General features: G+C 38.0%; 1 protein-coding gene across 4 annotated transcripts in view; it reads left to right on the forward strand.

The window, feature by feature from the left end:
- Positions 1–14,859: 14,859 nt before the first annotated feature.
- Positions 14,860–18,820, forward strand: part of GCFC2 (GC-rich sequence DNA-binding factor 2) — a 43,247-nt gene continuing 39,286 nt past the window's right edge. For 2 of the 4 annotated variants that reach the window (XM_087436509.1, XM_087436510.1), the window contains exons 1-2: positions 14,861–15,216; positions 18,463–18,588. In XM_087436509.1, the coding sequence (XP_087292635.1) occupies positions 14,937–15,216; positions 18,463–18,588 (406 nt within the window). In that variant the 5' untranslated portion in view covers positions 14,861–14,936. Of the gene's footprint in view, positions 15,217–15,273; positions 15,557–18,462; positions 18,589–18,820 lie in introns of those variants that run through there. The other 2 variants (XM_087436511.1, XM_087436512.1) reach the window with 2 other exon arrangements.

Here is an 18,820-nt window from a genome sequence, read left to right on the forward strand (position 1 = left end):
TTAGTGAATAGAGGATATCAAAATACAATAAGAAGTAAGATTAATGGTAAAGTAAAGGAAAATAAAATGAATGATGAATTAGAAAATTAATCTTTTGGGGGCAGAACCTGCTTTTTCTGTAATGGGCAACGTGTTGCATCGTCTTGGCTGAAAGATTTCTGTAATCAGAGGCTTCTGGACAATTCCTAAGAATCCTAAATTTAAGGTCTCTGAATGGAATGGACATCCAGTAGTCAGGAAAAAAAAGTGTTGTAGGTCTTTTAAGTTGAGATCAACACCTTGGAGTTTTACTAGGATGTCAGTTGTTAACAATACCAGGTAAGGTATATTCCATTAAGGCCCAAGGGCAGTGTTTTCACTAACGCCTCTTTTAGAAGACTAAATATCCAAGTTTCAGATCACGTAGAGTCTACCTAGGTTAGTATTTTAGAAATGCAGCTGCTTGGTGATAAAGCTGGATGCATCATATGAATCTCCTGTAGTGTGCAGTCACATCAGCTTGTAATAGACTAGAATCTAGGATTGGAAATAATGCCCAAATGCATGAAGCTACCTGTTGTTAACTCACTAGGTAACTTATGGTTCCAAGACGAAATTGATGTTATTCTTATCATGGCTAATGGCAATAATTTAGGCCTTGGAAATGTGAAGTGTCTTAAATGCTTGATAGCTATAATTTTAGAATTCCCTGTGTTCCCTTAATTTTTCCTGAAGTTTGTAGATGATGAGGATAGTTGAGATTCTGAATACCCAATATTAGATGAAAAATTTCTTTTTTAAAAAGTATTCCAGCTAATAAATTAAAAAATGAATGATAGAATTAGAATATCACCATTTCAAGCACTAATGAATTATTAGATCTAGATATCATGTTTTAATGGCGGCTAACATCATACACACACACACACACACACAAACACACAAAGAGACCATTAGACATTATATGCCTCTTGATAGAAGAAAATAACCCTATCTATGAGGTATCCTTGCCATAAAACTTGAACCTGAATCTGAGTAAGCCTCTACCTACAAGAAATATAGAGGACAGAAAAGCATGTTAAAAATGACACCATGTAAATGTAATCAGCAAAAACCAACCAGACTGTGGAAAAAGTCTACAGTTTTTTAAGCCTCATTTAAATCCTGATTCAAACTGTAAAAAAACATGTTTATGAATAAATTGGAAATTTGAACACTAATTAGATATTTTTTGATGTTAAGGATTATTGTTAATTAGTTTTTAAGTGTAATAATTGTATTGTGATTATGTTTTATTTTTTAAAATAGTATAGTTGTTATGTTTTAGAGATGCCTGAAATATTTGTGGATGAAACACCACATCTGTGATTTATTTCAAAATAATGTATGAGGTGAGAAGTGGACAGTAGAGATGAAACAAGTTGTCCATGAGTTGAAAATCATCAAAATTGAGAGGCAAGAGTTCGTTAAACTGTTCTGTGTACTTAGTATATATGTTTAGAAGTTTTGCATAATGTAATTTTTAATTAAATTGTATCAATTGGGTATCCATGTAAAAAAATAAAATTTGACTGCCATCTACTCCATACCAAAAATATCCATTCCAGGTATATTATAGATCTATATCTATAATATATTATCAGAGAACATCTTCTTGATCTTCAGGTAGAGAAAGATTTCTAAAACAGAACACAAAAAGCACAGAAGATAAAGGAAAAGCTAAATAAAGTGTATTATACTAACATCAAAAAATTAAGAATTTCTCTTCACCAAAAAAATAAATAAAATTAAGAGAGTGAAAAGGCAAACCAAAGTGGAAGAACATATTTGAAACACATATGTCAAAGGGCTCATATACACAATACATAAAGATAGCTATATTCCATTGAGAAATAAACAGACAACTCAATGGAAAAATGGGCAAGAGACTTGAACAGGCATTTCACAAAAGAGGAACTCTAGATAGTGTGTGTCTGTGTATGTGTGTGTGTGTGTATGAATAAGGGATCATCTTTATAAATAATCACAGAAATTTAATTTAAACCACAATGACATACACCTAGATGGCTAAAACTAAGACAACTGACAATACCAAATATTGGCAAGGATAAGGAGTCATTTATACACAGCTGATGGAAGTAGAAATTTAGGTGACTACTACTTTGGAAAGCTGGCATTTTCCACTGAAGTTAAAGATATGCATACTCTCTGACCCAAAAATTTTACTTGTAGGTTTATACCCAACAGAATTGTGTGCACATTACCCCAAGAAACAGACACAAGCATGTTCGTAACATTATTTGTAATATGGCAAAAACCTGAAAACAATTAAACATCAACAACATTAGGATAGATAAATAAATTGTGGTATATTCAAACAAGGAAATATTCCACAGCAATAAAAATGGACTACAGTTACACAGAACAATGTAGAATTATAATACACAGAAATATTAAGCAAAAAAAAGCTAGGCATAAGACAATAAACATGGTATGATTCCATTTATATAAAGTCCAAAAACACAGACAAAACTACACGATAGTGTTTAAATATGCATGCTTAAGTGGCAAACCCATTTTTTTAAAAAGCAAGAAAGTGATTACTATAAAAGTCAGAAAAATGGTTACTTTGGGGACCAGGGAGAGTGGAATCACTGAAAGGGGGCACAAAAGAAATAGCTGGGGTGCAACAATGTTCTATTTCTTGACTTTGGTGGTGGTTACAGAGGGATTAGTTTTGCAATAAATTTTTGTTTTGCAAGTACATTTTTGTTTTGTCCATTTTTATGTATGTATTTTACATTTCATAATGGAGGTAGGGACCTCAATGAAAAATCCAGGGGAGGCATTGAAAAGAAGCTTGGACTTGTTAGAAAACTGAATTTTTGGAATAGAAGCAAAGCTCTAGAATTTTTCCTAGAACAGAGGGACAAAGTATTCAAAATCAAGAAAGTCCCTCATGGGGCCGGCCCCATGGCATAGCAGTTAATTGCGTGCACTCCACTGCTGGCAGCCCGGGCTCAGATCCCAGGCGTGCACCAACGCACTGCTTGTCAGTCCATGCTGTGGCGGCGCCCCAGATAAAGTAGAGGAAGATGGGCACAGATGTTAGCTCAGGGCTAGTCTTCCTCAGCAAAAAGAGGAGGATTGGCATGGATGTTAGCTCAGAGCTGATCTTCCTCACAAAAAAAAATAAGAAAGAAAAGAAAGTCCCTCATGAACACCCTTGACACTGTCCTTTTATCACATCTTTTCCTCTTACTAAATTGCCGTGTATATTGACCTTCACTTGATTTCTACTGCATAAACAAGTTGTGGTCAGTTAGCGTAGTATGATTTATCTCACGTGACTCCTTTTCCTTGAGAGGAATTGCCTTGGTAATGTGTTATGTAGCAGTTAAGACTAAGGGTTTCAGATTATGCTGCCTGGACTTGAATCTCTATTCCATCACTTGCTAGCTTTGACTTGGGAGCATTCCTTAATTTTTCTCTCTCTGTGTTCCTCTGTTTCCTCATTTTTAAAGCAGGGATAATAACCAACCTAGTAAAGTTACTATGAATATAAAATGAGATCCTATATGTTAAGTGCTTGTCATAGGACTGACATGTACTAGTTGTTCAATAAATGTTGGCTGCTGTTATTATTTCATTGCCTAAAGAATCAGTGCTTTTAAGACCTCACTCTTATGAGAAGTAAAACCAAAATTATTCCCAGTCCTGTGTTAAACAATAGCGAGATCGAACATACTTCAAATATACTTTCTTGTCCCTGTGCTAAACAATTCTGGAAGGAAGTATATTTGCCTGTTAGACATACTAAACAACACTGGGACTGAACAAAAATGTTTGTTACCAGAAGTGCCTGCTCCTGGAAGAAAAGATTGTGAGCCAACTAAACATAGCTTACTTATCAAGATTAACAGTTTGCTTAAGAAGATTGAAATCATACCAAGTATTTTTTCCAACCACAATGGCATGAAACTAGAAATCAACAAGAAGAGAAAAGCTGGAAAATATACAAGCACATGGAAACTAAAAAACACACCCTTGAGCAACCACAGTCAGAGAAGAAATCAAAAGGGAAATAAAAAATATTTCAAAACAAATGAAAATGGAAACACAACACTTCAAACTTAGGGGATGCTGCAAAAGCAGTTCTTAGAGGGAATTTTATCACAACAAATGCACATATTAAGAAAATAGAAAGATCTCAAATAAATTACCTAAATTTACACCTCAAGACACTAGAAAAAGAAGAACAAACTAAGCCTCAAGTTAGCAGAAGGAAGGAAATAACAAAGATCAGCGTGGAAATAAATGAAATAGAAACAAGAAAAAAATAGAAAAGATTAAAAAGTAAGACCTGGAACCAGCCCTGATGGCCTAGCAGTTAAAGTTTGCCGTGCTCCACTTCAGCAGCCCGGGTTTGGTTCCTGGGCGTGGAACCACAACACGTGTCTGTCAGTAGCCATGCTGTGGCAGTGGCTCACATGGAAGAACTAGAAGAACTCACAACTATGCACAACTACGTACTGGGGCTTTGGGGGGGGAAGAAAAAGGAGGAAGATTGGCAACAGATGTTAGTTTGGGGCAAATCTTCTCCTGTAAAAAAAATAAAAAACAAAACAAAACTAAGAGCTGGTTTTTTGAAAAGATAAACAAATTGACAAACCTTTAGCTAGACAAAGAAAAAAGGGAGAAGTCAAATAAATAAAATCAGAAATGAAAGAGGAGGGCCGGCCCCGTGGCTTAGCAGTTAAGTGTGCACCCTCTGCTGCTGGCGGCCCGGGTTCGGATCCCAGGCACGCACCGACGCACTGCTTCTCCAGCCATGCTGAGGTCGCATCCCACATACAGCAACTAGAAGGATGTGCAACTATGACATACAACTATCTACTGGGGCTTTGGGGGAACAAAAATAAATAAATAAATAAAATCATAAAAAAAAAAATAAATGAAAGAGGAGATATTACAACTGATACCACAAAAAGACATAGGATCATAAAAGACTACTATGAACAATCATATGCCAACAAATTGGATAACGTAGAAGAATTGGATAAATTCCTAGAAACATACAACTTACCAAGACTGGATCATGAAGAAACAGAAAATCTGAACACATCGATAACAACTGAGGAGATTGACTAAGTAATCCAAAACCTCCCAACACGGAAAAGCCTAGAACCAGATGGTTTCACTGGTGAATTCGAACAAACATTTAAAGAAGAATTAACACCAATCCTTCTCAAACTCTTCCAAAACAATTGAAGAGGAGGGAACACTCCCAAACTCATTTTAAGAGGCCAAATTACCCTGATACCAAAGCCAGAAAAAGACACTACAAGAAAAAAAACTATAGACCAATATCCCTGATCAACATAGATGCAAAAATTCTCAACAAAATATTAGCAAACTGAATTCAACAACATATTAAAAGGATCACACACCATGGTAAGTGGGATTTACCCCTGGGATTCAAGGAGGACTCAACATATACAAATCAATAAATATGATATACCATATTAATAGAATGAAAGATAACAATCATGTAATCCTTTCATTAGATGCAGAAAAAGCATTTGACAAAATACAACATCCTTTCATAATAAAAACCCTTAACAAATTGGGTACAAAAGGAACATACCTCGACATAATGAAGGCCATATATGGCAAACCCACAGCTAACATTATACTTAATGGTGAAAGGTTGAAAGCTTTTCCTCTAAGATCAAGAACAAGACAAGGATGCCCACTTTCACCACTCTTAGTCAACATCATACTGAAAGTTCTAGCTAGAGCAATCAGGCAAGATAAAGAAATAAAAAGCATCCAAATCAGAAAGGATGAAGTAAAATTGACATTATTTGCCTATAATATGATAATATATGTAGGAAACCCTAAAGACTACACACATACACACACAAACTGTTAGAATCAATAAATGAATTCAACAAAATTGCAGAATACAAAATCAACACACAAAAATCAATTGCATTTCTATACACTAACAATGAACGATCCAAAAAAGAAATTAAGAGAATAATCCCATTTACAATAACATCAAAAATAAAAAAATACTTAGGAATAAACTTAACCAAGGAAGTGAAAAACATACACTGAAAACCACAAAACATTGATGAAATTAAAGCAGACACAAATAAATGGAAAGACATTCTGTGTTCATCAGTTGGAAGAATTAACGTTGTTATGATGTTCATACAACTCAAAATGCTCTACAGATTCAATGCAACCCCTATTAAAATCGCAATGGCATTTTTTACAGGAATAGGAAACACAATCCTAAAATTCTTATAGAACCACAAAGCACCTCAAATAGTCAAAACGATCTTAGGAAAGAACAAAGCTAAGTTATCACATTTCCTGATCTTAAAACATATTACAAAGCTACTGTAATTGAAAACAGGATGGTACTGCCATAAAGATAGACATATAGAACAATGATAGAGAATAGAGAACCCAGGAATAAACCCACACATACATAGTCAACTGATCTTTGACAAAGGTGCCAAGAATACACAATGGGAAAAGGATAGCCTCTTCAATAGATGGTGGTGGGAAAACTGGATATTCACATGCAAAAGAAGGAAATTGGACCCTTATCCTACACATACACAAAAATCAACTCAAAATATATTAAAAACTTAAAGGTAAGGCCTCAAACTGTCCTAAAAGAAAACATTGGGGAAAATCTTCATGACAATGATTGACAATGAAAATCTTGGCAATGATTTCTTGGCCATAACACCAAAAGCACAGACAACAAAATAAAAAATAGACAAGTGGGACTACATCGAACTAAAAAGCTTCTGCACAGGAAAGGAAACACTCAACAGAGTGAAAAGGCAACCTATGGAAAGGGATAAAATATTTGCAAACTATATATCTGATAAGGGATTAATATTCAAAGTGTATAAGGTACTACTACAACTCAATAGCAAGAAAATGACAACAAAAAACCCCAAATAATCCAATTTTAAAAAGGGCAAAGGATTTGAATAGACATTCTCCAAAGAAGCTAACAGGTATGTGAAAGATGCTCAACATCACTAATCATCAAGGCAATGCAAATCAAAACCACAATGAGATATTACTTCACACCTATTAGGATGGCCAGTGTAAAAAAACTTAAAAAAACAATAAATAACAAGTGTTGGTGAGATTGTAGAGAAATTGGAACCCTTGCACACTGTTGGTGGGAATGTAAAATGGTGTGGTAGCTGTGGAAAACAATATGGAGGTTCCTCAAAAAATTAAAAATAAGACTACTATATGATCCAGCAATCCCATTTCTGGTTATTTATCCAAAAGAATTGAAATCAGGATCTTGAAGAGATATTTGCACTCCATGTGCATTGCAGCACTATTCACAATAGCCAAGATGTGGAAACCACCTAAATGTCTATTGTTCAACGAATGGATAAAGAAAATGTGGTATATATATACAATGGAAGATTATTCAGCCTTAAAAATAGAAGGCAATCCTGCCATATGTGACAACATGGATGAATTTTGAGGATATTATGCTAAGTTACAGAAGGACAATTACTGCATGATTCCACTTATATGAGGTATCTAAAATAGCCAAACTCATAGAAGCAGAAAGGAGAATGGTGGTTGCCAGGGGCTGGCAGGAGAAGGAATGGGGAGTTGATGTTCAACAGGCATAAAGTTTCAGTTAAACAAAATGAAAAAGTTCTAGAGACTTGCTGCACAACTTTGTGCTTATAATTACCAATACTGTACTATACATCTAAAAATTTGTTAAGAAGGCAGATCAAGAGGAATTTCTAATAAGCCAATCTGTAGGGCTAATTTGGCTACTAGCACCTGACCTTTGGGATCAGAACCCTGTGTGTGTTGTGACCCTCTAGTCCCTATCATATTAAGTGCTCGAAAAATACACACTGAAAAAATGAAAGTACAATTAGGTCCATACTTTATGGATGAATTTCTATGTTGGGGCCCAGGGCAGTTCACCCCAAAATATCCCACAATAGCATATTGATTATTTTGAATCAAAATTACTTGAGAAGCAAAAAGGGCATTCTGGACCTCCTGACTCTGTTCCCCTGAAAGCAGGAAATAAATCTCCCATGTGAAAGGTGCTCTCCCTGCATTCTTGTCACCAGAGCTAGGGAATTCAGGGCTGAGAAGACTGTATAAACAACCTTGCTAATTTACTACCTCAAGCCTAAACGCTGCTTAAATTTCTCCCTAATTATGTACCTCAAACGTAAGCTGTTTGTTCTCTCATTCCTCACAAATTTAGTGTTTCTTTGTGTAAAAGATATACGTATATACTGCCTGCTTTGTTCACTCTCCGAGCATTATTTCTCTATGATCTGCAATATGTACAGATTAAAGTGGGTTTTTCTCTTGTTAATCTGGTCTTGTGTCGATTTTATTATTAGCCCAGCCATAAGAACATAAGAAAGGTAGAAACAGATTTTTCCCTTGCCCCAACATCCACAATATATATTTTTTTAGTTCCCAAAGGAGAGAGTGATAATTTACTTATAAACGCAACTTCCCAAAATTTTGTCCTCTGAGAAAGTTTGACATAGGTTGGCTTAATAATAAAAATATATCTATTACTTACAACAAGAGAGAATGGAAAAAATATTTCTATAATTAGAAAAGAGGCCGGTTGGCCCGTGGTTTAGCGGTTAAGTGCGCGTGCTCTGCTACTGGCAGCCCAGGTTCGGATCCCAGGCGTGCACCGACGCACCACTTCTCCGGCCATGCTGAGGCAGCATCCCACATACAGCAACTACAAGGATGTGCAACTATGACATGCAACTATCTACTGGGGCTTTGGGGGAAAAAAAGGAGGAGGACTGGCAATAGATGTTAGCTCAGAGCCAGTCTTCCTCAGCAAAAAGAGGAGGATTGGCACAGATGTTAGCTCAGGGCTGATCTTCCTCACAAAAAAAAAAAAAAAGAGGCAATTTCCAAAGAATACTTGACACAATCCTTCTGCAAGTAGCACATTTCTCACTAGAGGGAGCTCAGAACACACAGATCAACGGAAAGTGCTGGCTGAATAAAACATTTCACTTCAGGATAAAAAAAGAGTCTAAGTAAACATGACATTGATTTCCAAAAGTTGGGATTTTTTTCATATGCTAATTTTACTCAATTATTAACCTATGCAATTTTAAATTATATAAAAAGTAAATAACACAAAATCTCCTAATAATCAGTCAATTAATTTAATAAGATAATATTCAAGTAAGTATGGTGTGAGGCTAATAAGAGATTCTCATTACCCTTGCCTTCTTGGGGGAAAAAAATCCTAGTAGTCATGAGAAAGAACAAATAATGTAAGGCAGTGATGATTATGGGTATCTGGAAAGGATGTTTGGAAAAATATAATTTTTGCTCTCCTGTTTCCACGGGTAACTGTGTGGGATATCCTTCCCTTTAAAGTTGCGCCTTCTTGGGTACCTTTGGGGAAAGGGGCTATCTCACAGCCACTCCTAAACCAGTGTGCTCAGCAGCCTGCTTCTCCCCTGTCAAGCACTATGTCTTCTCCGACACTCTCAGCTCAGAAGCTGAAGAGCCACCAGCCCTTCCTCATCACAAAGGTGCTGCCATCACCCTGACCTCGGCTACCGTGTCCTTCATTCCCAACAGCAGTGTTATTGGAAGATTGTGTGGAGCAAAGTTTTACTAAAGGCTTGGGGGGACATGGCACCATATCTTAAAAGTCCCTTGTCTCTCTACCTCCTGCAACAGGAAACTTCTCACTGGCCATCCTTTCTCCTCGGGTTCCAGAACCACTACCAACTCCAGGTTGCAAAACCCTACTCTACTCTTTGAAATTTTTCACATCTCTCTTTACCCTAGACTAGGGTTCCAATATGTCCTATGTAAGTGTGTCCTAAATATTATATGGGACATACTTACACTAAAAAATTATTCTTTGTTTATCTGAAATTCAAATTTTACTAGGCATCCTGTATTCTTTCTAAATCCAGCAACTCTACCCTTGAGCCTTTACTCTGCTTTCCCTGGGGTCAGAGGAGGAAACCCAGGATTTCTCCCCCTTTATTCAACAAGTCCTCTCTATTTTGTCCTCTTCCATCTAGGCAATACCCAGAGAAAATCACTTATCTCACTTCCCTCCTTTGTAACAAATATTTGGTTTATGTTTTAAATAGCAGAGTTTTTCTTTCTGTCTCATTAGTATAGCATTGGTCTGTTAAAATGTTTGCATCCAACAAATTAAATGGAGTGATTTGTTTTCAGGTTTCCTTATCATGATTGAACACAGGTGTTTTAGAATCTCCTCATCTACACATTTAGTTCATTGAATTCACGTTAATTCAGTGCATACTATGCATTAGACACTATACTAGGTACAGAAATATTAAGATGAGTAAGAAAGGGGCTCTGTCCGGCAAGGCAGCATAGTTTAAAACGAGGAAGTAAGCAACTAGCACACATCAGCTGATGGCTCTGAACCGAGCTGAAAACACTGAAGTCAGCCTAGTGTTTTCACATTTTGGTTGTGAGTTGGTGACTTTTGAAGGCAAAGGACAGCCTTCTGGAACACCAACATCACCCTTAGATTATCTTCAATAAACTGCCCCCTCTATGAGCCACACTGGGAGTGAATTCTGTCCTGCTGACCACCTTTCAAATGGAGACAAATACCTAAAGCAATTCTGGAGACTGGTGGAGAATTCTTCTTGTGAAGGTGCAGACAGATATCCCTTACAGTGAATAACTTCTACAGTTAGATAACCTCAATCACTATGAATAGATTCTTGTTCGTTTTCCTCTTTGAGGATTATTTACTTTCCAAATTTTGAGGGACATAATGGCATTTGCATGCTGTTACAATCTGATACGAAGTTCATCAATGATTGTTACCCAGAACATTTTTTTTAAACCTCTTAAGGGTGATTAATTTCTCCAAGCATCTGCCCTAGGACCTTGCAGTTTGTAGTGTGGTCCTCACAGAAGTAGCCTTGGCTTCTCCTGGGAACTTGCTAGAAATGAAGACTCCTGGGTCCCAGCACAGACCTGCTCAATCAGCATGTGCAGTTCCACATGATCCCCAGGTGCTTTGGATAACGTTAGATTTGAGGAGCACTGGCCTAGAGCCTAGCATAGTGCTTAAACTAGTAGGTGCATAATAAATGCTGGTTGAATTGTACAATGCATGATTATGTTTCTTTACATAGTGCATAAAAGACCACATAATTTCCTTCTAATCACAATCATAATCATCTTTCTCATTCTCCTCACTACTTTAAAATCAGAGTCTACTTATTGGTGTTGCATTAACGGCTTTGTAGTGTGATTTAAGAAAGACATCCCCCTCTGCTAAGGGAGAAGAGAGCAGCACTCAGTTCAGGACTTGGCAATTCTGCATGGATGGCTGGTGTGCCGAAAAGCATTGGGCCAAATGGAATACTCTTTGGCACCCCACCCCCTACCTCCAGTCTTTGGAGTTCCTTCTGGCTATAAAAAGCACTTAGTCCATGCTGGGAAACTGTTCTTTCAGATATCACAAATATCTCTGTTTTCAAGAAGTATCCTTTTCACACTATTTGCCACCACCCCAACAAAAAGTCTGTCAGGCAGTGCCCTGATTTTACCTGGATTTTTTAAAAAGAAGCTCTCTTTACAACAAGTTATTAAAAATTATGAATAATTGACAGTCCCTTCTATAGCATTTCCTAAGTGTGTTCTGGGGAGTACTAGCTCATCAGCCATGAAAAAAAGGTTCTGGACCCAAATCAGTCAGGGAAATTCTGCTCCTTTTTTATCCCTTCGGTGGAATATAGTCAGCAGTACAATGGTAAGTGTTTAAAAACTGGCTCTCTGGGGGACAAGTCCTGATTTTTAAGATCTGTCCATTTCTGTGGTGTAAACACTCCCACCATGACTGATTTCTAGCTACCAAAACGGCATCACTAAACACAGAGTTGGTAATAGGTGTGCAGTAGCACAACATTATATAGTATTTCCACCATACAGACACAGTAGATATAAATAACCTCAACAGCAGAGAAAACAGTAAAAGGTAATGAAAATTAGGAAGTGATGAGTTCTGAGTGTTTCTTAACTTTATTCTTAATATACTTTCTTTGATTATGTTTATATAATTTCATTTTTAATAATGACTATGTTTTACAACTGGCTTACACGGTTCCAGAACATTTTTGCAATCAGCTGTCCAGAGCACACTGGAGTTGACCCCAGCACACCACTGAAAGAGTGGTCTCACAGCTTGGACATTCACAGGCTATGCTTCCACATGCAGAGAATAAATTGTGGCTTATTCTCAAAGCTAATATCCTGGAGAAAGGCTCTTATTGGTCTACCATGGTTAGGTGTCTATTCTGATCCTGTTAGCTTTATCCCAGGAGGTGGACATAGCTACAGAAACCTGATGGGGGGAGAAATTTCTAGAAGAGAATTGGCTTATTGGTGGGGTATACCCCTTAAAATGTACTGCAATGTCCATTTTATCTATGACTCTATCCTCCAACCAATTTTTAAAATACAATCCTTATAAAACTGCCCAGGCAAGAAGTGTTGTTTTTCTGCTTTTTGAGCAGCTGGGGCTTCCACAGTCAGTAGAAAGAAGCTGGAGGTGATAATAGTTATCTGTGATGGTGGACTTCACACCTTTTGTTTGCATATTCTTTCAGAAATTTTAAACATCCATTACCTCAGAACATTTTCAGGTCTACAGTTGTCAAGTTTCATCATAAGTTTTGACATTTGCAAAGGATGAAATTTCTGGTGTATTGTACATATTGGCACTTTTAAAATAAATGTGTTGTCACTTATTTAAATGTGTCTGATTTAATCTAAACACCAAACCTATCTAATACTTATCATCATCCATTTAAAAACTGAACAAGACCCTTACATCATTGCTTTTTCTCCTTGAATTTATATTTCCATTTCATACATTTTATCTAATGAAATATAGTTTTTGCTTGAAAGTCTTTTCCTGATCAATGTATATTTCCCTATAGAAGTGTGATATATGTGTAATTTCTTGTGATTATAAAGCTCTAAGTGATTTTTTTAATCCTGGATTGAGTTGTCTTTATAATGATTAATAATGAGGTGAAAATCAACTCTGCTGGAAGTCAAGACCATAGCCAGCTGCAAGAATTACTTCTGAGTGATTGCTACTTTCTTACTAATGACACCCAGCTCCACATTCTTCCTTTGCTCCTCTCAGTTGAACAGGATTACTGAGGTACCCAGTTGCTGAACTGTCCCAGCTTCTTGACATTATGCAGCTAAGTCTGGCCCTGCTTCCCTTATCTCTCCTTAAAATCTCCTAGCACAAGCTCAAATCCTACAGTAAGCTCCACTCAACTTCCTCTTACCAAGATACACCATGGTTCTTTAGTTTGTGTGCTCCTTTTCTGGGACAAGCTAAATAAACTTAACTTGGTTTGACTTAGTGTGTTTCTGGTAGCCTTTGGCTGGTGGGCTTCAACACAACATAAATACATCACAATTTTTTTTTTGACAAAAGAGAACATTTTGTTGGAAATGCATCTCCTAATGACAAATATAGTCTACCCACACACATTAGTTCACGTACCCATAGATAGTTATCACTTATTGCTAGAATGGTATAGTATTCATTACCAATTGTATTATTATATTTTTATTTTACATTATGTAAGCACTGAGAAACCTCACCACATATGAAGGGGTATGTTTTCTCAATGTCAGTCTATTCTTAGAACTCCATCTGAATTATATGCAAAAATCAGTGATACACCGTCAAAAATTCTTCTGAGTGGTCAGCTGATAGCTGGAATTGGTTCTTCAACTTTGTTGAAAGCAAGACATTAGAAATAGTCTGATTTACCAGAGGATTGTCATGGAGACTTTACTTTCTTATCCTGACAATAAAATGTTAGATGTTGCAGGAGTTTTTACACGTGGGGGTATGCACTATAATATATTCAGGATGGACAGAGAATTATGTCTCTCCTTCATAAAAAGGGGAGCAAAAATACATTGGCAGAGAGCAGCATAAATATAGGCGTTCTCAGGCAGACCATATATAGCGGGAGCTGAGCGTCTGGAAATTTATCCCTGAAAATAATCCTTTCTATGAACCTCTTGGAAAGTCTTGAACTTTAAAGAAGGGACTGAAACATTGTGGAGCACGGGGCGGACCTCAGCAAGGGGTCAATGAACTGAATGTTTACGTGTTTGCTCCAGATATGGTCAGAGGCACCCAAGTTAGAATGGGTTTTACCAAGGAAACTAACGACTCAGAGTCCATAGTGAAGGCTCTCTCTCTCTCGACAGTGCTTAATGGATACAGCCCAAGTTTGCCTCAGCCGTCCTTCTTATCTCTGCGCCTCTTTCTAAACACTCCCTGTTTCCAGATACATTTTTTTCTTATGGGCCAAAGCATATTATCAGATTCCATTGAAGCTTTGCCGCCTGGGAGCAATCATTTTATTTTTTGCTTATTTGTGTGCCTATAATTTATGCGTGGATTTTACTGTTCAGCCTTTCAGAGGTTGGAGACAGAACTTGACTCTCTCCAGAAAGTAGAAGACAGCGGAACTGGTTCCAGCCCAGAACATAGGCATAGAGCCTGATTCCTAGATAGGGTTTGCACAGGAAGAGCCTGTGAGTGCTGCTCTCCGTGGCACTCAGCTCCGGCAGTCTCTGGGACGCTCTGGGCGACTGTCTGCACAACTTGGCCCCGCAAAAACAACCATTTACATTCCCAGACCCCAGTCCTGGGAACAGGAGACGGAGGCAAATTACGCATGCGCAGTGGGAAGCAGGATTCCGCAGCGCGCGGAACGGGCGCGCGCACGCGGCGGCGAGGCGGGAGGTGGGTGCGTGCGCTGGAGTGGACGCCGGGGCCCCGGGTCGGCGTGAGCAGGAAGCGAACGCGCGTGTGGCGCTCGCGGTCGGCCATGGCTCACAGGCCGAAGAGGACTTTCCGACAGCGCCGCGCCGACTCTAGTGACAGCGACGGCGCCGAGGAGCCGTCTGCTGAACCCGGGGCGCCGGGGGAGCAGGCGGCCCCGGGCCCTGCGGAGGAAGCGCCGCCCTCTGGAGGAGGCCGTGGGGAGGTGGCGGAACGGCCCCCTCGGGCCCGGGGCTCTCGGGGCCGGGGCCGGGGCCGGGTCTGGGCGAGTTCCCGGCGCCCGGCAGGGGCGGCTCCCCGCGCGGACGGCGGCTCGGGCGGCCCAGGTGACGCGGGGCAGCGGGGTGGGCGCCCGAAGTGACGCGGGCGGCGGGACGGGAGGAGGCCCACAGGGTTCTCTAGAGGCTTCTATAACCCGTTGCTGACCTCGAGCAACGCTGTATCGCGGAGACAGTGAGCAGGGCAGCCCGCCTGCGAGCGCTCGCCCGCTGCCCGCATCTCTACATTGGGCTCCTTGGTCGAGTAGAAAGACTCCTGTACTGTCTGTGGCTCGACTGTTTGCACCATCAGATGAACCCTCACCAACGATAGCTTTAGTGCAGTACTTGATGTTTATGAAGAACCTAAATCGTCACAAAAGAGTTAGAAAATTCCTGATACTCTTAGGTAGGCGAAAGTTATATGTACCTTTTGTTAAAGCCCCCAATTATTTTTCTAGAAAACACTTAAGCAGAATAGAACATTAGAAGAACCTAGGTGACAGGCTTTGGGACATTTTCTTTTGCTTGTTTTTTCATCAGTTATTTGCAAAAACTGAGATAAAAATAACAATGTATGTCACTAAGTAACATAATAGCTTGATAACACTGTAGACTGTACCAATAATGGCGTTAAATACAGTGTAGCCATTTTGAATTACCTTTGCAAGTTTCTTAAATACAAGATTCAAGCAGCATAAAGTTGTTTACATAAAATGTGTTCTAGTTTGAATTGGAGGTTGATGAGAATAGTTGTTGGTTAGTCTTGAGGAAAAAAATTTTCTCCCCACTATTTTTCGTGGAAGTGATTATAGTGATTTCTTAGTCATCGTTATGGCTTTCTGTTTATCTGAAGTTTTGATGACTTCTTATATTTTTCTACTCTGTGTAAATCATCTGGTTAAACTTGGATAGGAAGAATTGAAGCCAGGAGTTGCCTTTTCTCTTGTCTTCTAAAACAGTGGTTCTCAAACTTTGGCCTTAGTTACCCCCTTTATACTCTTAAAAATGGTTGAGGATCCCAAAGAGCTTTTGTTTCTGTGGATTATGTCTGTTAATATTGACCATATTAGAAATTAAGATAAATTCTTATTAATTTATTTTTTTAATTAACCCATTATAGGTAAGGATAAGTAACATTTTTGTGAAAAATAACTTTTTCAAAAAATAGTAAGAGTGGTCTTGTTTTCAATTTGCAAATCTCTTTAATGTCTGGCTTGATGGAAGACAGCTGAATTCTCAAAGCTGCTTCTGCATTGTCTGTTGTGATATGTTGTTTTGTTTGAAGTATGTGAAGAAAACCACAAATATGTGATTAAGAGGTGTACTTAATAGCCTTTTTAGATCATTGAGGGTGTTCTGCTTTAATAAAACAAAGCTCAACAAGTTATAGTTTCTTAAAGGTTAATTGGCAACACAGAAGCTGAAACCATATCAGTAAATTTTTTTGTACTCCATTACTTTAAAATCCTTTGGTCTCTTTTGCACTTTGAGTGAATCTTTTACCCATGCATGGTTGGTAACATCATGCATTGACTATTTGGAAAGTATTGGTTTGCTGAGTTTGCAGATCTTGCGCACGTTGGTACATTTTGTTATACAATATCAAAAAAAAAAATCTGTTAATGTTACTACAGATATCATCAGTCTTTAAGTATTGGAAAGCTGTCAGGTTCAGAGGGGAGAATATAAGTTTTCCAAAATTCCACTTTTCACTTGAAATCTCTAATTCTTGAAGTGACAGGCACAACTTTGCTTGTTTTTCAGAAAATATTTGTCAGATAACTATGTCTGAATAACTATAGTTTGTCAGTCATTCTTTCGAGTAAAATGGTGTTCCTCCTTGAAGACAGTGGCTAGGTCAGCTTGCAACTCAACACACAAGTGCCTTTCCTGGAGGCAACCATTGTGTTTCAGTATGCCCCAGAAGTGTTTCGTGCATGCTTCCATTTTGTTCCACAGAATATTAAAAAGATATGTACTCAGGGGTCAAGATGTAATAAAATTAGTAATTTTTTATTGCTTCATTAAATGAGGACCATAAGTGAAACTGACTTTTTTCCCCTGCCAATGCATGGCGGTGAAGGATACAATGGCTGCTACTACAGTTTGGTGTCACTGTGTTGATTCATACTAAGAGGCCAGCGGGTTTACCTGCCACTGCTTTTGCTTCATTATGTAACTATCAACAGAGTGAAAAGGAAAATAACCTGTTAATATTGTGATGAAAGTAGTTTTGACTTAACAGACCCTATGAAAGGGTCCTAGGGACCTCCAAAGGTTGATGGAACATGCTCTGACAATCACTGCTCTGGTGTTAATCCACTTGGGGAAGAGGCAGGAGTTGTCATAAATCGAAATAGCTAAGAAAGATGTAAACTGTAGCTATATTCCTTTGTCTTTTAAATTTTGATCTTACTCCAGATTTTTTTGAACTGTAGATAGGTCTTCTAATTAAGAGAAGTTTTTAAGATAAAGAGTACTATTTATGTTATCTTAAGTTGTAAGGTTATTCATAAAAATGACAAAATGTGAACTAACAAGTCCTTGTCAATAATACCATGAATTCCTTTACATTTTGCTCAGTCAATTCTCACGACACCCCTATGGGTGTTATCTGTTTGTTTAATAAGTTGATTGACAGACTAAGTGTCCTTCCCAAAAATCACACATTGGAAATAGATCCATGATTTTTTCTGAGACCACAGTGCTCATTACAGTACTTCTTGCCACCAGCCATTGAAATATGACATAATATAAAGAGAGTCTAAATTCCAGAGTTGGATGAAATTAGTGTGAAAGCCCTGCTTCTTGACTTACTAACTTTGTGACACTGGTCATGTTATTTAGCCTCTCCAGTCATTAGTGTCTTCATCAGTAATAGCATTTACTTTATAGGATTGGGAATATTAAATGAAAAAACCTTGTAAAACATTTCACTGTGCCCAGCACATAGTAAGTGTCCATTAAATATTTTTTCTTTTTCTACTTATTCACTACCACTATTTTTCCTGTTTTAAATAGTCCTTTACTTTTTGTCATTTTTTTCTCTACTGTTCCCTTCCCTCTTCTCACTGCATCCTTTAAGAGAATATTTTACTAGATAAATAGTACAAATAGGGTAAATACATTTATTAGACCATCCAGTGGTTTCAGAAAGAATGGTAGTTGGAGAAAGATCTGTATATCTGCTTTAAATCTGTGAAGCAAAATTAAAACACCATGTTATACATATACCATGTGGTGTTCAGAATTTCACTTATTGATTCCAATATCTTGACTCTCTCTTGTTATATTCAAAAAATGTCTTGTTAGAATGCAGAATGGTTGACCTTTCAACAGATGAAGAGGATGGAACTCATCTTTCCTCAGAAAGTAAGGATGATCAGAGTTTGTCTTCTGACAGCTCAAGCTCTGTGGAAGAAGAAATTTCATCAATAGGTTGGTAAATTTTGTAATTTTGGTGAAGAACTTTATTTCTAATATCAATGTTTTCTATACCAGTGATTCTTATTATTGATAACAAACTCTAGTGAAGTATGGGGCAAGTAAGTCATTACTAATGATTATTCAAGTGCCAAAATCGAATGCTCATTTCCATTACAAAACGTGCCCAAGGTCAGACAGCTTGTAAGAGGCAGAGCAAGGATTCAGACCCAAGCAATCTGCTTCA

Source organism: Ceratotherium simum, chromosome 11 (genome assembly GCF_057802395.1).
Source record: "Ceratotherium simum simum isolate JZ-2026a chromosome 11, ASM5780239v1, whole genome shotgun sequence".
NCBI classification, from domain to species: Eukaryota; Metazoa; Chordata; class Mammalia; order Perissodactyla; family Rhinocerotidae; genus Ceratotherium; species Ceratotherium simum.